Source organism: Trachemys scripta, chromosome 3 (genome assembly GCF_013100865.1).
Source record: "Trachemys scripta elegans isolate TJP31775 chromosome 3, CAS_Tse_1.0, whole genome shotgun sequence".
Taxonomy (NCBI): domain Eukaryota; kingdom Metazoa; phylum Chordata; order Testudines; family Emydidae; genus Trachemys; species Trachemys scripta.
The window spans coordinates 199,401,670-199,422,665 of record NC_048300.1 but is presented as its reverse complement, the minus strand read 5'-3'; the positions used below and the strand labels follow the sequence as shown (position 1 = coordinate 199,422,665).

At 46.0% G+C, this 20,996-nt stretch overlaps 2 protein-coding genes across 4 annotated transcripts in view; one reads left to right on the top strand and one right to left on the bottom strand.

Moving 5' to 3' along the window:
- The window catches only part of HADHA (hydroxyacyl-CoA dehydrogenase trifunctional multienzyme complex subunit alpha), a 36,169-nt gene extending 35,694 nt beyond the window's left edge, over positions 1-475 (bottom strand). The window contains exon 1 of one of the 2 annotated variants that reach the window (XM_034766826.1): positions 327-475. In XM_034766826.1, coding sequence (XP_034622717.1) covers positions 327-414 — 88 coding nt within the window. In that variant the 5' untranslated portion in view covers positions 415-475. The remainder of the gene's footprint in view (positions 1-326) is intronic. The other variant, XM_034766827.1, reaches the window with a different exon arrangement.
- A 212-nt stretch (positions 476-687) lies between these two features.
- On the top strand, positions 688-20,571 carry HADHB (hydroxyacyl-CoA dehydrogenase trifunctional multienzyme complex subunit beta). 2 transcript variants are annotated; one of them, XM_034766824.1, is made up of 16 exons: positions 688-816; positions 1,600-1,674; positions 2,039-2,080; positions 4,365-4,461; positions 5,673-5,717; positions 7,185-7,284; positions 8,598-8,685; positions 9,780-9,967; positions 12,443-12,623; positions 13,299-13,420; positions 16,018-16,097; positions 16,184-16,231; positions 17,114-17,201; positions 18,155-18,229; positions 18,742-18,906; positions 20,015-20,571. In XM_034766824.1, exons 2-16 carry the CDS (start codon positions 1,608-1,610, stop codon positions 20,048-20,050), a joined length of 1,422 nt encoding a protein of 473 aa, XP_034622715.1. In that variant the 5' UTR covers positions 688-816; positions 1,600-1,607; the 3' UTR covers positions 20,051-20,571. The 2 variants fall into 2 exon arrangements, with proteins under 2 accessions (XP_034622715.1, XP_034622716.1); XM_034766825.1 differs by lacking the exon at positions 688-816 and adding an exon at positions 870-894.
- The last annotated feature ends 425 nt before the right edge of the window (positions 20,572-20,996 follow it).

Here is a 20,996-nt window from a genome sequence, read left to right as displayed (position 1 = left end):
CACAGGGAGCCTGGGGCAGGTAGTGGGGGACCCCAGCACGTGCAGGGGACGCCCTGGGGGAGGCAGAGCCCCCACCCCAGACAATAGGCCTTGCCCCCCCCTAACCCCCCCCCCGCCCGAGGTGCGGGCCCCCCCCCCCCCCCCCCCCTCAGGTGGAGGTGCAGCCCCAGCTCTCCCCCAGTCCCCACACAGCAGGCCTTGCCCCCTCCCCCCGCCAGAAGCACAGCCCCAGAGGTGCCCCCCAGCCCCCCCCCGAGAGCGGGACGTGCCCCACCCCCGGGAGAGACGCAGTCCCGGCCCCCCCCAGCCCCCGGGCGGCCCCTCACCGGGGAGGCCGGCGCGGCGGGGCGGACAGTACTTGGCAGCAGCCGTGAAGCGCGTCAGGCTCCCGATCGCCCGCACCGCGGCCGCCATCTTGCTCAGGGAGGTCGAATGAGAGAAGCGGCGACAGGCCCCACCCGTGTGTGGGGCGGGGGCTTTTCATACGCCGGTCCCTCGGGGCTGCCCTTGGCGTTGCCTGATTCACTCACCCTCCCCCATCCTAACCCTGGCCCGCCCCCTTTCGCTACGCCCCCAAACCTTCCCTCGGCCCGTTACAGCAAAGGCGAGATGCGGGGTGGGGTGTGTGGGGGGGTCGGACAGACGTGGGGAGGAGCGCGCTCCCATCAGGCACTGCCGCGGGTAGCTATGGGACAGGCAGGAGGGGGCTTTCCTGAGGCGGGGCGCGGCCGGGAGAGGCGGGGCAGGTCCTTGGGCGTCGTTAGGGCGAAGGGAGCTGCCAGCGCGGAGTGACGGGAGCGGCGGCCGAGCCCGGAGGTGGGACCCGGCGCCAGGCCTGGTCCCTGCCTCGCTCGGACGGGGCGCCCGGGGACCGGCGGGGCGGGGCCCCCCGGGGTGCGGGAATGAGGGGGGGCCTGTGGCGGGGGTGGGGGCTGCAGGGGCTGGGGGGAGGGGGGGGGCTCTGAGAGGGGGGCGGCTGGCGGGGTGGGGGTGGGGAGCGGCGGGGAGGGGGCGGTTGTGGAGCTGGTTTCTCTCGCTGCGGGCAGAGGTCGGGCAGTGCGGGCGGCGGGGGGGGCCTGTGCTCCTGCCCTGCAGCTGATCCCCAGGGCGGTTGCAGGGAGCTGAGCTCAGGGGGCAGCGGCCCCAGCTCGTCCCACCTGGCCCGGGCATCTGCCCCGATCGGATCCCCGGGAGGAGGGGGCAGCACAAGGGGTTGTTGGTGACTAATCAGGGCCGGGATGGAGGGTCAGGATGAACAAACCAACAGCGAGATCGGGCGGGGGGCATTTTAAAATGGGTCTGCCCAGAACCCTGTGTTGCCCTGATCCTACAAGAGGCGTAATTATTATTTACTTGTATTGTCATCGCGCCTAAAGCTCCAGTGTTAGGCCCAGTACAAACCCGCCACCAAGAGACAGTCCCTCCCCCACTGGACCCTAGGCTCTTCTCAAAAAGAACAGGAGTACTTGTGGCACCTTAGAGACTGACAGATTTATCTGTCTCTCCATTTCCTTTGGCTGTGTGTGAATTGGGTAGCTTGCCCATCCTGAAACCTCTGAACAAACGAATTGTTGTCTTTCACCTCCTCCGCTGCTTTAGATTTCAAAATGACTTCCATGTTGAGCCGTGCTATCAGAAGCCTCCCTGCTACTTCCACATGGGCTGTCAGATTCTGTAAGTGTTCTTTTTATTGTTAAAAAATTAAGTGGATGCCATGCAAAAGGACACTGTCATTTAGTTGTTTTTTTAAAAATGGGTTAAAAGTAGATTCAGGTGTGCCAACTGCACCCAAGTCTCCTTGCCACCATGTAAATTTTTTTTTTACAACCACTTTTCCTATTTTTAAAGTGTTTTTCTCCCCCATTGCTGTGAAAAACTCACAAACTGGTTATACACAATGTACACAACATTTTTCTCTAAATGTGCAGTTACCAAAGATTACTTGTCTAAAATGTACTACAATGGTAGGAAAAATTTAAAGTATTATCAGTAATTTTTTTTGTCAGTAATTGTTCTGCCTCTGTCTTTTGTGTTTCAGCTGCAAGATCCTTCAGCTGCTCCCCTCTGTCACATGCCGCAGGTAAAGTGAATACACTAAAAACCTGACTGCTGAAAGGGTAAATTGGCAAGTTGCCTCCCCATCCCTGCACATATCCTAGACAGATACAGGAATGCAGTGTAATCTTCCTTTTTTGGCGGGGGGGGGGGTACATTTCTAAAAGTATGAACATAGAAATATGTTACCAAAGTATTTTTTCAGTACATCCAAGCTGGTCTGTGAAAAGAACAAGTCTATTAAATATCTGATTTTTCTACCTAAGCATATTTCATAAAGCAAGTGTGCTCATCTTACACTGCCTTATTAAAGAGAATCCAATCTTTATGCAATGAGGTTGCTTTGTAAAGAATTGTTCCCTAACCTTCTTTTTTTTAATAACAAAACTCCAACCCTTCAGACTGTAGGACTTCCTTATTTTCAGGCTGGATATAAATTCCTTTTCTGTCAGTCCCTTTCTTATAAGGACAAACAAAACTAATGTCTCTGATTTGTGTACTTATTCCTTTCATTCTATGGCTATAAGAGATGGCTCCTGATTCCTAACGTATAGCAAATGTCAATGTTTAAAATAGTCTTAAAACCTAACACCTTGCATCTCACATGTGTCTAATGTGTCAGAGATGAGCCCCAATTTTTGTTGAGAAGATATGGAGTGCAAATCCTACTGTTAGCTGAAGACTATCAGAGCTGGTAGCAGGCAGCTATAAAATGACATGACACACCTTGATATCTGATACATCCTAATATTCAGTAGAGTTTCTATATCCTGCTATGTCAAGATAGTTAATATCCTATTGATATAGAATGTGAAAAAAGGTGAGGTGGGGAGAACTCAATGTGCACAATTCAAGGGAGGCTGTCAGTTAATATTTGGCTTGTTTTATAAAACCTAAGACCAATGGAAATATATTGGGACTTTAAAACAAAGTTTTCTCTGGAGTTTTTTCAACATTCCAGCATTAGGAGCCTGACAGTGAAACTGACTCTTAATTGGTTTTCTTCATCTAAGCAGAGGGAAATTCAGAAAGTGAGAGACAAAGCCTCTCTTAGGGTCGGGAACAGACAGAGTTTGTCTGGCTCTGGTACTGGGAGGTAGGATGGTCTTTGTGTAGGCAGCCCTACAGACCCTAAGGATCCCACTAGGTTGTTAGGAACAGCTGCAGAAAAGCAATAGAAGAGGCTAATCACAGCCTAGAAGAAGGACTTGAACCAGAGCTCAGATCTTAACAGATGAGAGAGTGTCCTAACTTGGAGGATCCATACAAAAAGGGGATAAACTGGAATGGCCTAGGCTTGATAGTTATACGTAGGTCCTCCTGCCGACCAAGAGATGGTCCCTGGCCAGAAAAGGCTTGTGGTATTGGGTACAAGGTCCAGTTGGCGCAGAGTAAGGGGCTCTAGGCTTTAGTGTGGGTATATACAGTTAGATACTAAAAATGCCTGCTGGGGTTCTTAAGTGCTGCTTCATTTAGCTGTTGATTGTTCTAATTCTTAGTGTCTGTGGTCCCCGGAACCATTTTGGACCTAGCAACTCTGATTTGGGAAATAGCGCATGCTTGCCCTTAGCTTTACTCAGATAACCCACTTATAATAACACAAGTACTAGGCAGAATCTTCATACTCGCACTTTCATTTGCTTAAGTTCTCATGCTTAGCTGGATTTAAGCAGCTTTTACATCCCATGGCCCTTCTCAGTCTTCTAAACGCAGCAACTTTGTATTGTTGTCTTAACAAATCAGGAGACTCTTAATCCCTGTTTGCACTAGAAATTTGACTCACTGAGTCTTTTTATTAATTGTATTTTTCTAGGACCAAGTCCAGAATGCCTCCTGACAGTGATCAGTCAGAGGTTACTGTATTGCAATAGATTATTTTATCTTACTCTAAGGATGGGAGGTACAGGGTAAATTTGGTGTTCAAGTAGGTCTCTTTCGTTTCTAATGTCTGTGATCCAGCATTACAAAGACACCTGGTGCCACAGTATCCTAGTGTAACTGGGAATGGGAGTCAGGAATTGGATGTCTTGTTCCCAGCTCTGCTGTTGGCTCACTGCAAGGTCTTAGCTGAATCACTTTACAGATGAGGAAACTGGGATACAGAATGTAAAGTGACTTGCCCAAGATCAGGCTGCATGCCATGGGGGAGACAAGAGTTCAATCCAGGCTTCCTAGTTACTTGATGTGGGACTTAATCACCGAGGAATGTTTACCCAAACTTTCTAGTAGTAGTTATTTTTAAAATAAAATCTTGCTGCAGACTTGCTCAGATTCTAGCCAATAGCTGTTTAAATATTTTCTTCAAACAGTCCAGCCCAAGAGTAAGAAAACCTTAGCCAAAAATGGTGTGAAGAATATTGTTGTGGTCGATGGGGTCCGCATTCCATTTTTACAGTCTGGCACCTCGTAAGTATGAAAAGAAAATACATCTCTTTGCTTTGGTTAATCATACAGAAAGATTCAGGTAGAATCAGAATGGAAAACATTGGGCTTGGTATATTTGTACTTCTCTAACTGCTTTCACTTCGATCAGTGCCTGATGTTTGCTTGCTACGTGTTCTGACATTTGTAGCTACTCTTGCTCATCATAGGAAAGAGTAATGAATGTAATACCTGCAAGGCGTTTAACAACTTGTTTTTTCTGATCTTTACCAGGTTGATAAACTTGGTGGTTTGTTTTGATCCCTTCCTTCTTGTATTGTGTTTTTAATCTTGGCGAGGTCACTGGTTGCTGTTATACAGGTGAAACTCTGTGTGAGCCCTGCTACATATTACAAGCTTGAAGGGATTGGGCATTCCAAAGATACTTGATTTTCCCCAAGAGTTAGAATACATATCTTGCAACTCCAGTGTTCCTTGACAGGGATTAGCACCACCTAAAAGATGGCAATCAACTAAGGCTGTAACTGCAAACATGTGGTACCTTCTGCTTAGCAGAGGTGAGCTAGTGGTTCCTCTCTTCTTTGTTATAACTATAAGGAAACTGGCATAGTCAGTGTGACAGTCTGGCTTGGGAAAGGAGAGAATACGTTCTGATGAGAACTGAGGATGAATTACTAAATAATACAGAGAAAATCCTGTGTATGTTGGGATGTGTAAGGGCTGGGTTGGGATGTTTGGTTCTCTAGGCTTCAAATATGTCCGCTGTTCACAGTAAGTAACGTGCAGCCCAACTGATTTGTCTTCACATGCCATTCATGTGACTGCACCTATGATTGAAAACTGCTTCCAAGACCCAGGCATAGACTTTACACTTTAAACTACATCAGACGACTTCGTTAGAAACCTGTTACTGAATGCCATTAACTTCATAGCTGAATCAGGACCATTACTAACAATTCCCTACATAGGGAAGTAAATAGGGGATAGAGTTTCGACTTTTGCTGTTGCGATATTTTGTTTCAGGATTTTCCTTAATACAGCGGTTGTACGTTGATTTTTCACATGTAGACATGTCTCCACAAAACAAGGCTGTGAAATGGCCATTTTTAAGTGAAAAAGCTCCGTGATTGCTTATCTGATGCCTTACTGTGTCTGTTCTATTAATATATGCTCTGAATGAAATGGTAAAATAACTACAGGGATTATTTTGTAAACCTGTGTGTCTTAACTTCCAGATATGCAGATCTGATGCCGCATGACTTGGCCAGAGCCTCGCTGCAGTGAGTAAACAAGAATTGAGTGGAAGAGGAGCTCAGAAAGCTAGCTGGCACTGGGGTTTTGTGCTGGGAGGTTGATCTAGTGCTGATGACAATACTGGGACCCAGGGTTCCTAGGCTGTATTCCCCGCTTTGTCACTCAGCTATGTGATTAAGGACAAGTCATTTCACCTCTCTACCTCAGATTACCTACGTGCAAAATGGTGATACTACTGACTGCTTGTAAAGCACTTTGAGAGCCTCAGAAGGAAGGCACTGTCTAAGTGCATGTTAGGGGGATATTGTGTCATCCTCCTGGCCAGCTCTGCTTCAAATGATCTACTATTGAATGTGCTTGGCGCTGTATAATACGAAAAATGAATGATGAGCAAATTGGGGCAGTGACAGAGACCCAGGGAAAACTACCTTAGTACTGTGTGTTTTTTTTCCTCTCTCATTTCATCTCTCTTCTCTCCCATGCCTTCTCCAGCCTGCAGCTTGACAGCGTTTGCGGGTCATGTGGAAAAGGAGGGTCACTAGGTGGGATTTGAAGGAGGGAAGATGGGGGTCCTGGCACTGTGGGAGGTCATTCCGTACTTACCTCTGGGGGCAGTGTGGAAGAAGGTGTGAAGGCAGGAGTTTGGGGAATGGGGGGAGGAATTTGTCAAGGCTGGCATTGTTGATGGGCAGTGGGGACATGACTCTGAAAGCGTTGAAGGCTGGGTTGGAGTCGTGCAAAGCCTTGGCTGTGAGGTTGATGCAGTCGCCAAGGGGGAGCCAGAGGAGGGATTCAAAGAGGAGTCAATCTGATTGACTGGCGGCATGCAAACAGTGCACTTTATATTCACGGACTGCGTGCTGGGGTTAAGTGGTGCACTGGCCGCTTGGATTTGGTAGTAGCATTAGTAAGCTGCCATAGGGACCCCTACCTGCATCATGTTTACTCTTACCTTTTACATGATAGTTTGAGGAAGTCAGAATTCAAATTTGTGTTTATTTTAGTTTTATATATATCCCTGCAATGGGGTGCAGAGGTGTATAGGCTTGTTTGTACAGATATCCTGGAGCATTTGTATACGGTGTTTTCTATGGAAATATGAAAAAATTGCTGCTTGTCTTTTGTGTATCCCTGTAGAAGCAGTAGGTGTTCAAACACTGAGGGGTAGGCTGGTGTGACATCTCTGACTCCCTGTTCTCTCCCCTAGTTTTGACTTGAGGCTGCCCCAAGCTGGGGAAGAGAGGTAGTAACCACTTGTGCATTGGGGGAAGGGGGGTTATTGAAGAGGTGGAGTTTCCCTTTTTTATTTTGAGTCCATTTCCAGCTCTTTCTGTGGGTAGCCATGTATGCAACCTCCTCTCTGAATTAGGGAAGCATGCTTGCTGTTGTCCCTGTTTTGCAAGCTAGCTTTTGAAATTGGGTGCCTGGGGACCGTGGCAAAGTTACCACTTTATTTGTTGGTGCAGATTTTCTTGTCTGACTTCTTCTTTCAGAGGGTTGCTGAACCGGACCAACGTCCCGAAGGAAGTTGTTGATTACATTGTTTATGGCACAGTTATTCAGGAGGTGAAAACAAGCAATGTTGCTAGAGAGGTGGGTTAAATGAAGCAGGTTTAAACAGCTAACCTGAGGGAACTAACCTCTAGGAAAGAATCAGTTCATCACTGCTCCTTGTGAATTGGGAAAATAAGCCATTCACACTGTGTGGTGCAGCAAGTAATTAAATGGCACTCCCATCCCGTTAAAATCATAAATCTACCCTGTCAGTTCTAATACTGTGCACTGCGAAATCCCTCCTGGGGGAATACCAGAAAGGCAGGGCCCTGGTAAGGGATGATTAATCATTGAACTGTCCACTTGGGATCACGATCTGGTTTGCCAGAAATACTTGAGAACACTACAATATTTTTTTGAAAAATAAAGCTGGGAGATCCAAGATGCAGCATTTGAATGCTCTGGAGATTGCTAGCTTAGCTGCCTTTCCTGGTGGCAGATGTAAAGAGAGAAGTGACTTCACATAATACAGGGAAAAGTGTAGAAATCTGTGACTATAAAGCCATCTCCAGAACGTTAGACATGATTCTGCTCTAATCAACCTAGCTTTTGAAACCTCAGTTGGTGATCTGCACAGCAGCCAGCGCCCTTCCACCAGACAGGATCCCACCTAAAACTTGTTACATAATTTCACCTAACTGCACTTGTTATTACCAGTACTTCTCCGATTCAATCATCAGGTTATTTTTGTATGTGCAAGTGTTTTCTTTGACCTCCTGTCAGTCAACCGAGACTGTGGTTTAATTTTAACTTCCAGAGAAGGTTTGAACTTTAAACTAGTTGGCTGTGTGTCAGTTAAGGTGTGTCTTCTTATGGCAACACGTATTCCAGAATAGTTATTCTTTTGTGACAGAGGCCTCCACTCCCTGCTCTGTTAGAACTTGTTGTCATTCCCATTGTACAGCCTTGCTTTCAGGAAAGCTTGGTCTGCCACAAACATTTGTTCAGTTATATGCGAATTACAGCTTGTATTCTACTGCAGTGTATTCAAGTTCTCAAAATTACATTCATTTTCTTGCATCTGTAAATAATAGATGATAGGGTGAAGCAAAAGTACATGAAGTTTTCAGAAATACGGTGCTGTGTTGCATAAGAGGAATTTGTTCATTTACGGTCTGCCCATGGTTGCCCGTGTAGTTTGATAAAGAGCTTTGAGAGGCAGGCAGCAGACCAGCTCTCTGCTTCCTCATAGTGAACGCGTGCAGAATGCCGTACCTCAGCTGTGCAGGTGGAAACTTGACACGTTTGCAGCTTAAATTCTGCAAAGATATCTGTCATTTAATGTTTCAAGAAGCAAGTACTGTGAGGTAGAGCTGGTGGGGGGTTTAATCATTATCTTGTGTTGCCCATAGGCTGCCTTGGGAGCTGGCTTCTCTGACAAAACTCCAGCTCACACGGTCACTATGGCTTGCATCTCTTCAAACCAAGCTATGACCACAGGTATGTTGGCTGAAAGAACAGGTAGTAGATTAGAAGATGGCATTAGCCACCTCTCTTCTCTTCCCCTGTCCTACCTGCACATCTCAATGAACGTGGTTAAGTGTCTGGAGGAGGCTTAGGTGGGGAGGCTGTTGAACCACTGGTTCAGTAACATTTAGCAGAGATTTTTGAAGTACGTGTTCCAGGCCTTCAGGAGCTCTTGGTCATCAGCTTCATTCAGGAGCAGTCTCCACTGAGGGTACGTCTTCACTTACCGGAGGGTCTGGCGGCAGGCAATCGATGTTCTGGGATCGATTTATCGCGTCTGGTTAAGACGCGATAAACCGATCCCGGAAGTGCTCGCCGAGAGGAGTACGCGGCATCGACGGGGGAGCCTCCGTGCCGCGTCTGGACCCACGGTAAGTTCGGACTAAGGTACTTCGAATTCAGCTACGTTATTAACGTAGCTGAATTTGATTACCTTAGTCCGAAGTGGGGACTTAGTGGGGACCAGGCCTCAGATTCAAAATTGTCCAGAAGAACTGAAAGGGAAAGACTTGAACTTGACAAAGTTGTAGCCTGTTATGCTAACATCACCTTCAGGATAGCCCAAACTGAGCAAACATTGAAGATCCAGGTTTCTACCCCAAATTGTTTGAGGGATATTGTTGCCTCAAATCCTTGCATGAAAATAGTGGAAAGTAGAAGCAAAATTACAGAAGACGGGAGAGTTCAGTTTAGAATATTGTTAATTTTGTCAAAATCAGAAAAAAAAAAAGTTTTTTGACTGTATTGAAATGTTTCATTTCAATAGGCCTGAAACAAAGGTTTCTGGAGTTTCATTTTGTGAAAAATTTTGAACTTTTGGTGCTTGGTCCCATATCAGGACAACTTTTTTTTTATCTCAATTTTTCATCTGATCAAAAATCTGTTTGCTGACCAACTGTGCAAAAAAGCAAAATATTCTCCTTGATTTGAGATGTTTCTGTTGGTTGCATCTGCTCCTGAGAAATCCTTGATTAGTTGTTACTTTCCCTTACTGAAGAGAAGTATTTCAGCTTCTTTTAAAGATGTCCACACACACTTCTGATGATCTTCTCCATCGCTTCCTGTAGGTGTTGGTCTGATTGCATCTGGCCAGTGTGATGTGGTGGTAGCTGGTGGTGTGGAGTTAATGTCGGATGTTCCCATTCGTCACAGCAGGAAGATGAGGAAGACTCTGCTCTCCCTTAACAGGGCCAAGACCTTGGGCCAGAGGTTGGCGCTGGTTGCTAAAATCCGTCCTGATTACTTTGCCCCTGAGGTAAATCTCCTCCTTTCCATCTCTCAGTAGGCGTCTAGGGTTCTCAAGTCTGTCCTCCTTTGTAGTTTGCCATTTGATAGCTGCTTGTAAAATAACACACGCTCTAGGGGAAAGGAATTTAATTTTGCCCCTGTGGAGAATTCAACATGGTGATGGTTAAGTGGGGGTGCAGACTATGTGTCTTCTGCATCATGCTGCCTGTTTAGGTTTAGGCCAAGATTTCAGTGAATTAGCATAGCTCCTAAAATGCTTTGAGGAACTACTTATGGCTTTTGCCTACCTGGTTCCCTGACAGTCAGGCTCGCACTTGGTGAGCTTCACCTATTTAAACTTCAAAATATCTCTTTTCCCAACTCATCGAACTGCTAGCGTAGAGGGGTTACTGAAGACATTAAAATGTGTGAAGGGGAAATGTACCCTGCCAGCCTAAATGCCGTGCAAGTCGTCTTGACCTTCTGAAACTCTTAGAACCGGGAGTTTGAGGGACAAAATGAATTGCTCTTCAAGCTGGTAGTGACGCATCAGGTGCGTTTTCAGCACATCGAATACAGAGGCAAGCATTCCCCTCCCACTATTAATGGGATTGTGCATCTGATTGACACCCCTTAAATACACAATCCATTGACTCTCCAGGGACCCAGTCCTGCAGGAGACTGAATGCTTTCCTAATAAGAGGTGAGCATGGGCAGCCTGCCAATTTGGATAGTGGGCTCTCCATTTCATGCTGTAAAGGAAGCCCCACCACCTGCTCTCATGGTCGGAGGAAAGGGGACTTGAAAAGTGGTGGAAATAGGTCGGAAAAGGGTTTTATTCACAGTGAATGATTTGAGGGCTCCTGGAGTTCTGTCCTCACCAGAGAGGCTATTTTTGCCCACATACTATTCTATTAATAGAGTCTCCTTTATTGTCAGCTAATGGTACAAGTGCAGAAATACTCAAAGTGCAGTTGAGAGATAAGACACCCAGATTTGAATGCTGCAGACTCCCTGAACTGGAAAATAGCTAAGCCCTTTTGTTTGCAATTTAAACCAATTTTTACTGAAAAATTCTTGGGTTTTACAAGAAGTATTTTTCAGATTTTTTTTTCTGATTTTTACCCTATTTTTGTATCATTCAAATATATAAAAAGTAACTTGTTTTATTAGGAAAATCCAGTACATTATAGGAGATGTATGTATTACGATAATACATTAGTCAGTGTGTGTATGCAAAGCTGCCTATTGAAGTAAGGCATTAGTCTAGAAGATACACAATAAACAGACACGCACGCAAGCTGTGAAGTGCATGCGCATCTGAACGTACTACTGAATCTCACGCCCACCATGTATGCATTTCAAGCTGTTGGTAGATAACGGTTTAAAGATTTGACACACTAAAGTGGGAAAACAAAAATAAGTATCAGAATACGTTTCCAAACACAAGGAAGTATTCAAAAGCTTTAAAAAAACAAACAGGAGAAAAGGATGAAGTTGAGTAAATGCACTGCGAATGGTGTGACTCAGTTATTAAATGTAAATATTTACAGGCTAATAGCTCTAAGTCTACAACAGTAAACTGTTTATTCAAATGAAAAGTTTTATTTGGGGTCTAGAGATGTATTGTTTTCTTCAACTCCGAGGTGGCATTGTGTTTTGAGTTCTGTTTTAGTTCTGCAGCAAACCACATTGAACGGAATTCAAAGCATCAATCCACTGAATACTTTTTCCCTGTCTTTCTGTCCACCAAAACAACCCTGGTATTTACCCAGAAAAATTATGAATTGTTTTTTGCACTGATTTTTTTCTCCATTTGTGCTGGTGTGGTAATAAACTCTGATAAATTCCTGGGAAAAATTAAAATAAAAACTGAAAATAAAGGGCCCTAAAAATAGCACACCCAGCAGCGTGGGAGTCTTGGCTCACATGCATGTGGATGAAGCTGTCCTCCATCCTCTCAGGATGGAGGAGGACTAAATCTTAAATAAGGGATGACTTGAATTTGGCCCACTTGTGTAGCATACTACTTCCTATGGAGGTGTGGGCCACGGAGGCTGCAGGCCCCAGCATGCATTGCTCCAAGCCGCCTGGCCTCACTTCATTTTGGGGCCTCTTGTCTCTCTGGTCTGCAGCTCCATATTAAATACAAGGGCAGGTGCTAACTGCCTCATTGTCTGCAACCTGGGAGCAGGCCTCAGGCCCCTGGCAAGTGGCCAGTATGGCCCTTACTCAGTCCAAGTTTGGGCATTCCTGTGTTATCAGTGGTTCAGAAGTGGGGATTCCTCTAGTTTATTTGATCTCGGTGGATCTTAGTAGGATAATGTGCATTATCTGTATAAAGCTAATTGCTCTGTTTATCAGTGGAGGATGTCAAGGATTTACATGTATGAAACGTATCTAAATATTAAGTTACAATGGTGTAGCATAGTGTGCTGCCCATAGCCACCGTTGGAACAGGCGGTATTTACATATGCTTACCTTGTGCTTCCTTTTCTTCTAGCTCCCAGCTGTAGCAGAGTTTTCCACCAGTGAGACCATGGGACACTCAGCAGACAGGTTGGCCGCCGCCTTTGCTATCTCCCGTGTGGAACAAGACGAGTATGCCCTGCGTTCCCACACTTTGGCCAGGAAAGCCCAGGATGAGGGGCTGCTCACTGACGTGGTACCCTTCAAAGTGCCAGGTAAAAGCCATGTGTTCTAATGCTAACCCAAAATAGCGCCACTCCCTTTATAAGGGAAAGTGGCCAGGGCCCAGGTCATGGAGTTTTGTATCTCTCTGCACGCTTTCACTCCTCAGCAGTGTTAAATCGATTTAAAATCTTTCATTTACAATCTGTCCCTGCACAAGAAAGTAGTGATCTAGGAGCATGTGTCCTTGCTGAGTCTGTGATCTAAATCTTGAAGCGCCCTACTCCATTTCCCTGCTTATTTGGTGATTATTGCCTTAGTACGGGTCAGATCAGGAGCTCACAGGTGAGGAATCCTGCTCTTTGTATCAAAGAGTTAACAAGCAACAACTTACACCACAGGGAAATGTGTGTTTGCGAGGAATAACCAGTCTAGTTTAAAAACCTGCTTAGGAAAAGTGCCAATGTGATGAAGCACATACCAGTTGTGCTCCTTAGAAAGCTATTATTTTCAGAAAATCATCAATTTGAAAGAAGCAGAATTTTTTCAGTACTCAAGACTGTTCCCTTAACACTAAACTATTTTGGCAAGAAATCAAATGAATGACGCCTCCATTCTTTCCTTACACTCCTTTTCCCATGGAAAATAGATTCCCTCTCTCACATTCTTTTCTGTCAAGTGGGGTCTGATGCCCACGTCCTTTTGAGGTTAATGCTCTGTTTTAACAGGCAAAGATACTGTTATCAAAGATAATGGAGTCCGTCCATCCTCCATGGAGCAGATGGGCAAACTGAAAGCTGCTTTTGTCAAACCTTATGGGACTGTCACAGCTGCCAACTCCTCCTTCCTGGTAACGTACACCGCCATCCATTTGGGTAGCAATATGTGAGACTGAGCTCTTTTTCTACCTATTGCAGCTACCTAGACTAGATTTCTGTGACTTTAACACTAGACTCATAGAATATCAGGGTTCGAAGGGACCTCAAGAGGTCATCTAGTCCAACCCCCTGTTCAAAGCAGGAACACTACTCCAACCTCGTTGGCTTTTCCATAATGTCATCCACTTTAAGTTGAAAAATGACACTTGTATTTTCTCTTAAACAAATTTAAATTTAGCAACCCCCCGAAATAAAAACAGAAGGTTCATTATAAACACTTGAGGCTGCTTTACCTGTTGGCTTCGTTATAATTGCCCTCAGAAGAGGACAGGGGAAGGTTTCCCAAGGCACAAATGGGAGTTACCCTATTCCCTGGGACTTTGGATGAAGTTGCGTGCCTAACTGTCCTTATGCCTTTGAAAGTCTCCCCCAGAATGCACAAGGTATGTGTCTTGCCCCCATGTGCAGCATAAAGGAGATGCTCTAGTGTTTAGATCCTGTTCAAGTTTTGCCATAACTGCTCCTTTTTTGTGCTATAAAGTAATGCTGGTGTTTCACAAGCAGTAACAGCGTGTTCTGCCTGAGTTCCTGGGAACTTGCTGAGGTGTAATACTACTTCAGAATTGACTCCACTGCAAAATATTGGCATATAAGGGCCATTGCGTACAGCAGAGCTGTAGATTAACTTGGAGATACATTCTCCTTTTGAGACACCATAACATCGATGCATCAAGGACGCTGTGCTGTAAAATATTAGGATTTAGTTTTGTATACATGAACCAATTACAACGTTCTGAAACTCAGACTATGCAAGCACTGTAGCTGCCAAAATGGCACCCCCTCCCCCCAATTCCCAGACCAGCATTCTGCTAAAAACACACTCACTAAAGAGCCACATCTATGTATGCTACTGCTATCACAAAAACAATGAGGAGTCCGATGGCACCTTAAAGACCAACAGATTTATTTGGGCATAAGCTTTCGTGGGTAAAAACCCACTTCTTCAGATGCACGGAGTGAAAATTACAGATACAGGCATAAATATACTGACACATGAAGAGAATGGAGTTACCGTAAAAGTGGAGAACCAGTGTTAACAAGGCCAATTCAGTCAGAGTGGATGTGATCCATGCCCAACAATTGATGAGGAGATGTCAATACCAAGAGAGGGAAAATTGCTTTTGTATTGAGCCAGCCACTCCCAGAGCGAGACGCATACCCAGAAGTCACCTACTACAGGACAGGCCCAACAAGAAAAATAACAGAACACCACTGGCCATCACCTACAGCCCCCAGCTAAAACCTCTCCAGTGCATCATCAACGATCTACAACGTATCCTGGAAAACGATCCTTCACTCTCACAGACCTTGGGAGGCAGGCCAGTCCACGCTTACAGACAACCCCCCAAGCTGAAGCAACTACACACCACACCACAGAAACACCAACCCAGGAACCAGTCCCTGTAACAAGCCCCATTTCCTACTCTGTCCCCATATCTACTCTAGCGACACTATCAGAGGACCCAACCACATGAGCCATGCCATCAGGGACTCATTCACCTGCACATCTACTAATGTGACACATGCCATCATGTGCCAGCAATGCCCCTCTGCCATGTACATTGGCTAAACCGGACAGTCCCTCCGCAAAACAATAAACGGACACAAATTGGACTTCAGGAATGGTAACATACAAAAGCCAGTAGGAGAACACTTCAGTATCCTTGGACACTCAGTAACAGATTTAAAAGTAGCCATCCTTCAACAAAAAAACCTTCAAAAACAGACCTCAAACAGAAACTGCAGAGCTACAATTCATTTGCAAATTTTACACCATTAATTTGGGCTTGAATAGGGGCTGGGAGTGGCTGGCTCACTACAAAAGCAATTTTCCCTCTCTTGGTATTGACACCTCCTCATCAATTTTTGGGAGTGGACCACATCCACCCTGACTGAATTGGCCTTGTTAACACTGGTTCTCTACTTGTAAGGTAACTCCATTCTCTTCATGTGTCAGTATATTTATGCCTGTATCTGTAATTTCACTCCATGCATCTGAAGAAGTGTTTTTTATCCACGAAAGTTTATGCCCAAATAAATCTGTTAGTCTTTAAGGTGTCACTGGACTCCTCGTTTTTGTGGCTACAGACTAACACGGCTACCCCTCTGATATATTGCTATCACAGCAGCCTTATTGGTTTGGCCAACCCACTCATAGGTCATCTTACCATCTGCCTCAACCAGTGCTGCATTGTTCCCTACGGTGTATTTTACCTAGCTCTTTATCCCAAGTGATGAGGCTTCTGCCAGTTTTCTTGGGAGCTGTCCATTCCACAGCCTAATGAATTACACGCAGACAAGTGTGACTTGTAATGTAACTTTCTGGTGGATGGTTATAGATATGGTTATAGAGCAGCATTTGTATTTACATTCTTGTATAGTTTGTTTGTACTAAGATTGTGTCTGCTACGGCGACTGGGGCCCTGTACAAACACTTAGACTTGTCGCCTTTGCATGGTGTGAGCGCTCTGTGAGTAGTTGCCTGACTGAGTTTGTCTGGCTGTTTCAGACGGATGGTGCTTCGGCAGTTCTGATTATGTCTGAGGAGAAGGCTCTGGCGATGGGATATAAACCAAAGGCCTACCTAAGGTACAAGGAACCATTCTATCTGGCTTCTGAAAGCTGGGCTTGCTTTTGTTTTCTGTTCTGGTACTAATGGTGCTTCTCTTGTGCAGGGATTTTGTGTACGTGTCCCAGGATCCAAAGGACCAGCTCCTGCTGGGGTAAGTGCTGGCTTCTGGCCAGCAGAGTCAAACACTTACCATTGCTGGACATATCAGTTACTAGCACTAAATGCTTCGCTTGCTGTAGAATGTCTGAGCGTTTAGTTAGGCGCGTTCCAGCCAGACACAGATCTGGGCCCTGCCTCAAAGGGCTGAGAAAATCTGGGTACAAGACATGATGCAACAAATGGAGATGACTGAGAATAGGGAAGAGCTGAGGCGGGGATTATAGCAACACAGTTACATGGGTACTCAGGCATGTGCAAGGCATGGTGTTGCCTCAGGTTATTGATACATGTGGCAGTATTAAGCTGCCTTAACCAGCCAAGTAACAAGTCACAAGACTTTGCACTGCAATAAATTGCTCAGGGAGGTTGTGAAATCTCCATCACAGGAGAGTTTTAAGAGCAAGTTCGACAAACACCTGTCAGGGATGGTCCTGCCATGAGTGCAGGGGGCTGGACTAGATGACCTCTCAAGGTCCCTTCCAGTTCTATGATTCATTAGTGTTGATGTTAGCATACATCTCAAGGCTTGGAGAATTTGAATGTGGTTAAAATCCAGCTAATCGGATTTGATGCCCGGACTTCCCAGACTTGCACACAAAGCCAAAAGAGGTCAATTGACTTTATAAATGGGGTGAAATGCTCGTCTTCATCTGCCTAACGCATCTCTCTATGGGATGGTGGTGGCTTTTGGGTTGTACATCAGTTTGAGTGAGAGAGGCTGAAAGTTTCGTGAGCACGTACTTGTTTGGCATCTTAAACGCTGCAGCTCCATTTTGCGAGAGAGGAGGATAGAATAGGGATCGTAGTGAAGGAAGTGGGGAGGAGTCCATGGAACACCTGCATTAATGTCACTTTTGCTTTTCTGACTCTTTAGGCCAACGTATGGTACTCCCAAAGTGTTGGAGAGGGCTGGTCTAACACTGGCTGATATTGATGTGTTTGAATTTCATGAAGCTTTCGCTGTAAGTATCTGCACAGGAACATGCATGGAGGAGGTGACACACCAGTGTGTCTTGGGTTGCAGATCTGGGTTCTCCTGCGTAAGATCTATAGCAAGGATATTAAATTTGATTTTATATCAGGAGTGGAAAGAGCTCTCTTCTTATTTGGTTTCCTTCATCGGATGTAGGGTTTTATATATGCACTCTATGATTTTGTACATTAACAGTTAGTCTGGGCTGAGGTGCTCTGTGCAGACAGTTTATTCAGTTAATCAGAGGCAACGTTTTTCTCTAAGGTGTCAACTGACTGGGACAAGGCTCTTGCAAATGATGTTCCTTTGAGCCCTGCGTGTACAGCCAGCTGTGTTCATCCTTCTTGATCACTGACTAGTTTGAGGAAACTAAGATACCCCTAACTTGTTAGTACTCCCCCATATACAGTAAAAGCTTTTCTGTCCGGCATGTTGGGATAGTTGGGAATGGGGGGTGCTGGTAAGTGAAAAATGCTACTTAACTAAGAGGGTGGGAGATTGGGTGCAGGAGGGGGCTCGGGGCAGGGGATTGGGGTTTCGGGGTGCTGGATCCGGGGGCGGGGAGGGCGCTCACCTTGGGCAGCTTCCCGCAAGCAGCAACCTGTCCCTGCCACTCCTAGTCGGAGGTGTGGCAGGCGGCTCTGTGCACTGCCCCTGCTCCGAATGCTGGCTCCGCAGTTCCCATTGGCTGGAAGCAGCAGCCAGTAGGAGCTGCGGGGGCGGAGCCTCTACTTAGGAGCAGCAGGGACCTGTTGTCGCTTCCGGGGAGCCATGTGGAGCCAGGCAGGTGCCAGACAGACTATATAAACTGGACTTTCTCTGAAGATTAGAAATGCCGGCTTACAGAGCTTTCCGGCTGGTACAGGGCCGGATAACACACCTTTTACTGTACTTCATTCTGAGTCTGCTGTAGTCCTTGAGTCTTTTTCCCCTCCCTTCTAGGGGCAGATTCTGGCTAACCTGAAAGCTATGGATTCAGATTGGTTTGCACAAAACTACATGGGCAGAAAGTCTAAGGTAAGGACATAATGAGGAAGCAGGTTTTAAGGTCAGTGTTGCTTTTGCAATTTTCGTTCCTTGCTGTAAAAACATATCCGAACTGCATAGCAGTTCTAAGGCCCGTATTGTGTTGATCCAAGGGAGAAATACTCAGTTTCCTAAAAATCAATAATTTGGTTCAGTTCTTCCTAGTTCGAGGAGCTGTAGCTACTCTGACGTGACCTCTGGCACTTCAGCACCAAGAGAAGGCAAAGACCTAGAGCTGTGCGGCTAGTGTTTCTCAGTAAAAATGATAGGTGAGATTAAACCACTGGCCTCTAGCAGCTAACTGGCTGTAGATGGCATCCTAGCACCATAAAGCCTCTTACATTTGCTTACGCTGCAGTGAAACACGGCCTCGTAGGTCTCTTCAGTCCCTGATCTCCATGTTGGTTATGTTCTCACCTGCGGCGGGAAGGACTCCGAGGGGGCGGGACAGGCTCCCTGGAGGCAGAGGTTGGCAAGCCCGTTCCTTTGGTTTGTTCTTGCAGGTTGGAGCCCCGCCTCTGGAGAAGTTCAATAAGTGGGGTGGCTCCCTGTCTCTGGGCCACCCTTTTGGTGCCACTGGCTGCCGTTTAGTCATGACTGCGGCGCACCGGCTGAAGAGAGAAGGAGGGCAGTACGGTTTGGTTGCTGCATGTGCTGCGGGAGGACAGGTAATGCTGCATGGGCGTGCTGGCATTGTGCCCTCTGCTGAGAAGGGCAGGAATTCCTCTGTTCCTCTGGGTACCAAGAAGTCAGGTCCTGTGTATGTTGGACATCGGTGCAGCTTTGAAGTTTGTTACCATCAGGTGGCCTTAATACCATCCAGGCAGCTGGGCTAAGGAGCCCCAGCCAGTCTTGCTTTTGCAGCATTTCAGTGCTGTCCGAGAGTGACCCTTATTTGGTGGCCAGTGCTGCATGTCACTGTTGATATAGTACGAAAGGGAGGAATGATTCTTTACTGCGGGGGTGGTTTTCAGTGTCTCACGAACCCTGAGGATCCTACTGAAGTCTGGCTTGTTAGGTTCCATCTCCCCGTGTAAGGAACGAGAACCTCTGTGTGAAAAAGGCAGATAGCACCTGCTCTCCAGTGGCACTTGGAAAGCTCTAGAGAAGTATTACACCTATTGCTGTTAGGCAGTTGTGGTTAGCGGCAGTAGATTGGGTTACGCAGTAACTTGAGAGGCCACATCCAGACCAGTCCTGTCCTCACTTAACTGGTCTAAAGAGGGCTAGCTGAGACTCTCTGTGGAAGCTGCATAATCATTCTAGTTTGGGTGAGAGGGATACCCCTGAGTAGCCTGCATGCTTTCTAATCCCATCCCCTGAAAGGAATGCATTGCTTCCTGCAGTGCTTCGGGAATGGCACCAGATAATCCAACCCACGTCTGTAGCGTGCTGCCACTGAGCAAACGCCTGCTATTAATCTCTTCCTGTTCCTACAATATGACTCCAGTATCAGAGGGGTAGCCGTGTTAGTCTGAATCTGTAAAAAGCAACAGAGGGTCCTGTGGCACCTTAACGACTAACAGCAGTACTGGGAGCATAAGCTTTTGTGGGTAAGAACCTCACTTCTTGCATCTGAAGCCAAGTGAGGTTCTTACCCACGAAAGCTTATGCTCCCAATACTTCTGTTAGTCTCAAAGGTGCCACAGGACCCTCTGTTACTTTTTACAATATGACTAACATCCTTTGGAAATGAAGCTCTTCTGCTGACTTGTACGTTTATTGCAGACAGTGCCTTTCAGCCTAGAGTAACCGTGCTTTGCGTCTCCATTTCAGGGCCATGCAATGATTGTGGAACTTTACCCCCAGTAAGAGGACAAGGAACTGCTGAATGGAATTGGACACGTCCCGTGCCAGGCAATGCCATTTCAATGCACTAATAACATAGCTATGATCCTTCTTGGAAAGGATTCCTGGTGGCCTTTGTAAATATCTTCTTGTTACCCCGTCAGTGACCTGGAACAAATTAACGCTCTGTCAAATACACCACCAAACAGTTAGCATGGCTCTTCGGCCTGTAGTTAACCAAAAAACCGGTAACTTTTTATAAACTGGGTTTTTCTTATGGAAGAAATGAGTAATGCAGTCTGGGAATGTGAAGAGTTGTTCTAAACAGAGAATTGCCAAGTATTTAGTGTGTCCATCCACAGGCTCCGCCTCTTAGGCGCAACTGTCCAGTTAGGGATGTGGCTTATCAAAGAGGAGGCGCAAACTGAGTTGAAGGAGGTAGTGTGTATAAAGAATGGTGCAGAGTCCAAACGGCCTTGGGAAGGAACTGTAACTGCTTTAGATACTTGGCAGCCTTAATAAACCAGAGAAGAATTTGAAGACTGGGCAGTTTTGTTTTTTTTTTTTCTTGATTATTTACACTTACTCTGATGGTTTCACGCGCTATGTACTCTGAGGCTTGTCTGCTTGGAAACATCACCAGGCTATTCTGGGCTCTTGAAAATAGGAGTAAGGGGCTCTGCAGAATTTGCCCCAGAATCCACACTGTGCTGCAGAATTGAATGCTAAGAAATAAAACTAATATGTTCATGTGAAACTGTCCCTACTCATCTTCCAAACCCTCCAGCTTCCCCCATGTTTTAATACAAAAGTCTGCCGTACATTGAACCATGAAGGGAAAAAATAGGAGCAGTGTAAGAATTTGAATTCAGGATCAAATTGTTTCTCAGTTCCATTGTCTGCTGGTGGCCGTGCAGATCAGCTGTGCTCCCCAAACCAGGATTATGGGAGGATTCATCTCACGTCAGCC

Bases quoted from the DNA above. Each gene is read 5' to 3' on its own strand.
- HADHB (XM_034766824.1), top strand. From the start codon at position 1,608: ATGACTTCCATGTTGAGCCGTGCTATCAGAAGCCTCCCTGCTACTTCC. The intron at 1,675-2,038 runs GTAAGTGTTCTT...TTTGTGTTTCAG, and splicing joins CACATGGGCTGTCAGATTCT to CTGCAAGATCCTTCAGCTGC. The intron at 12,624-13,298 runs GTAAAAGCCATG...CTGTTTTAACAG, and splicing joins GGTACCCTTCAAAGTGCCAG to GCAAAGATACTGTTATCAAA.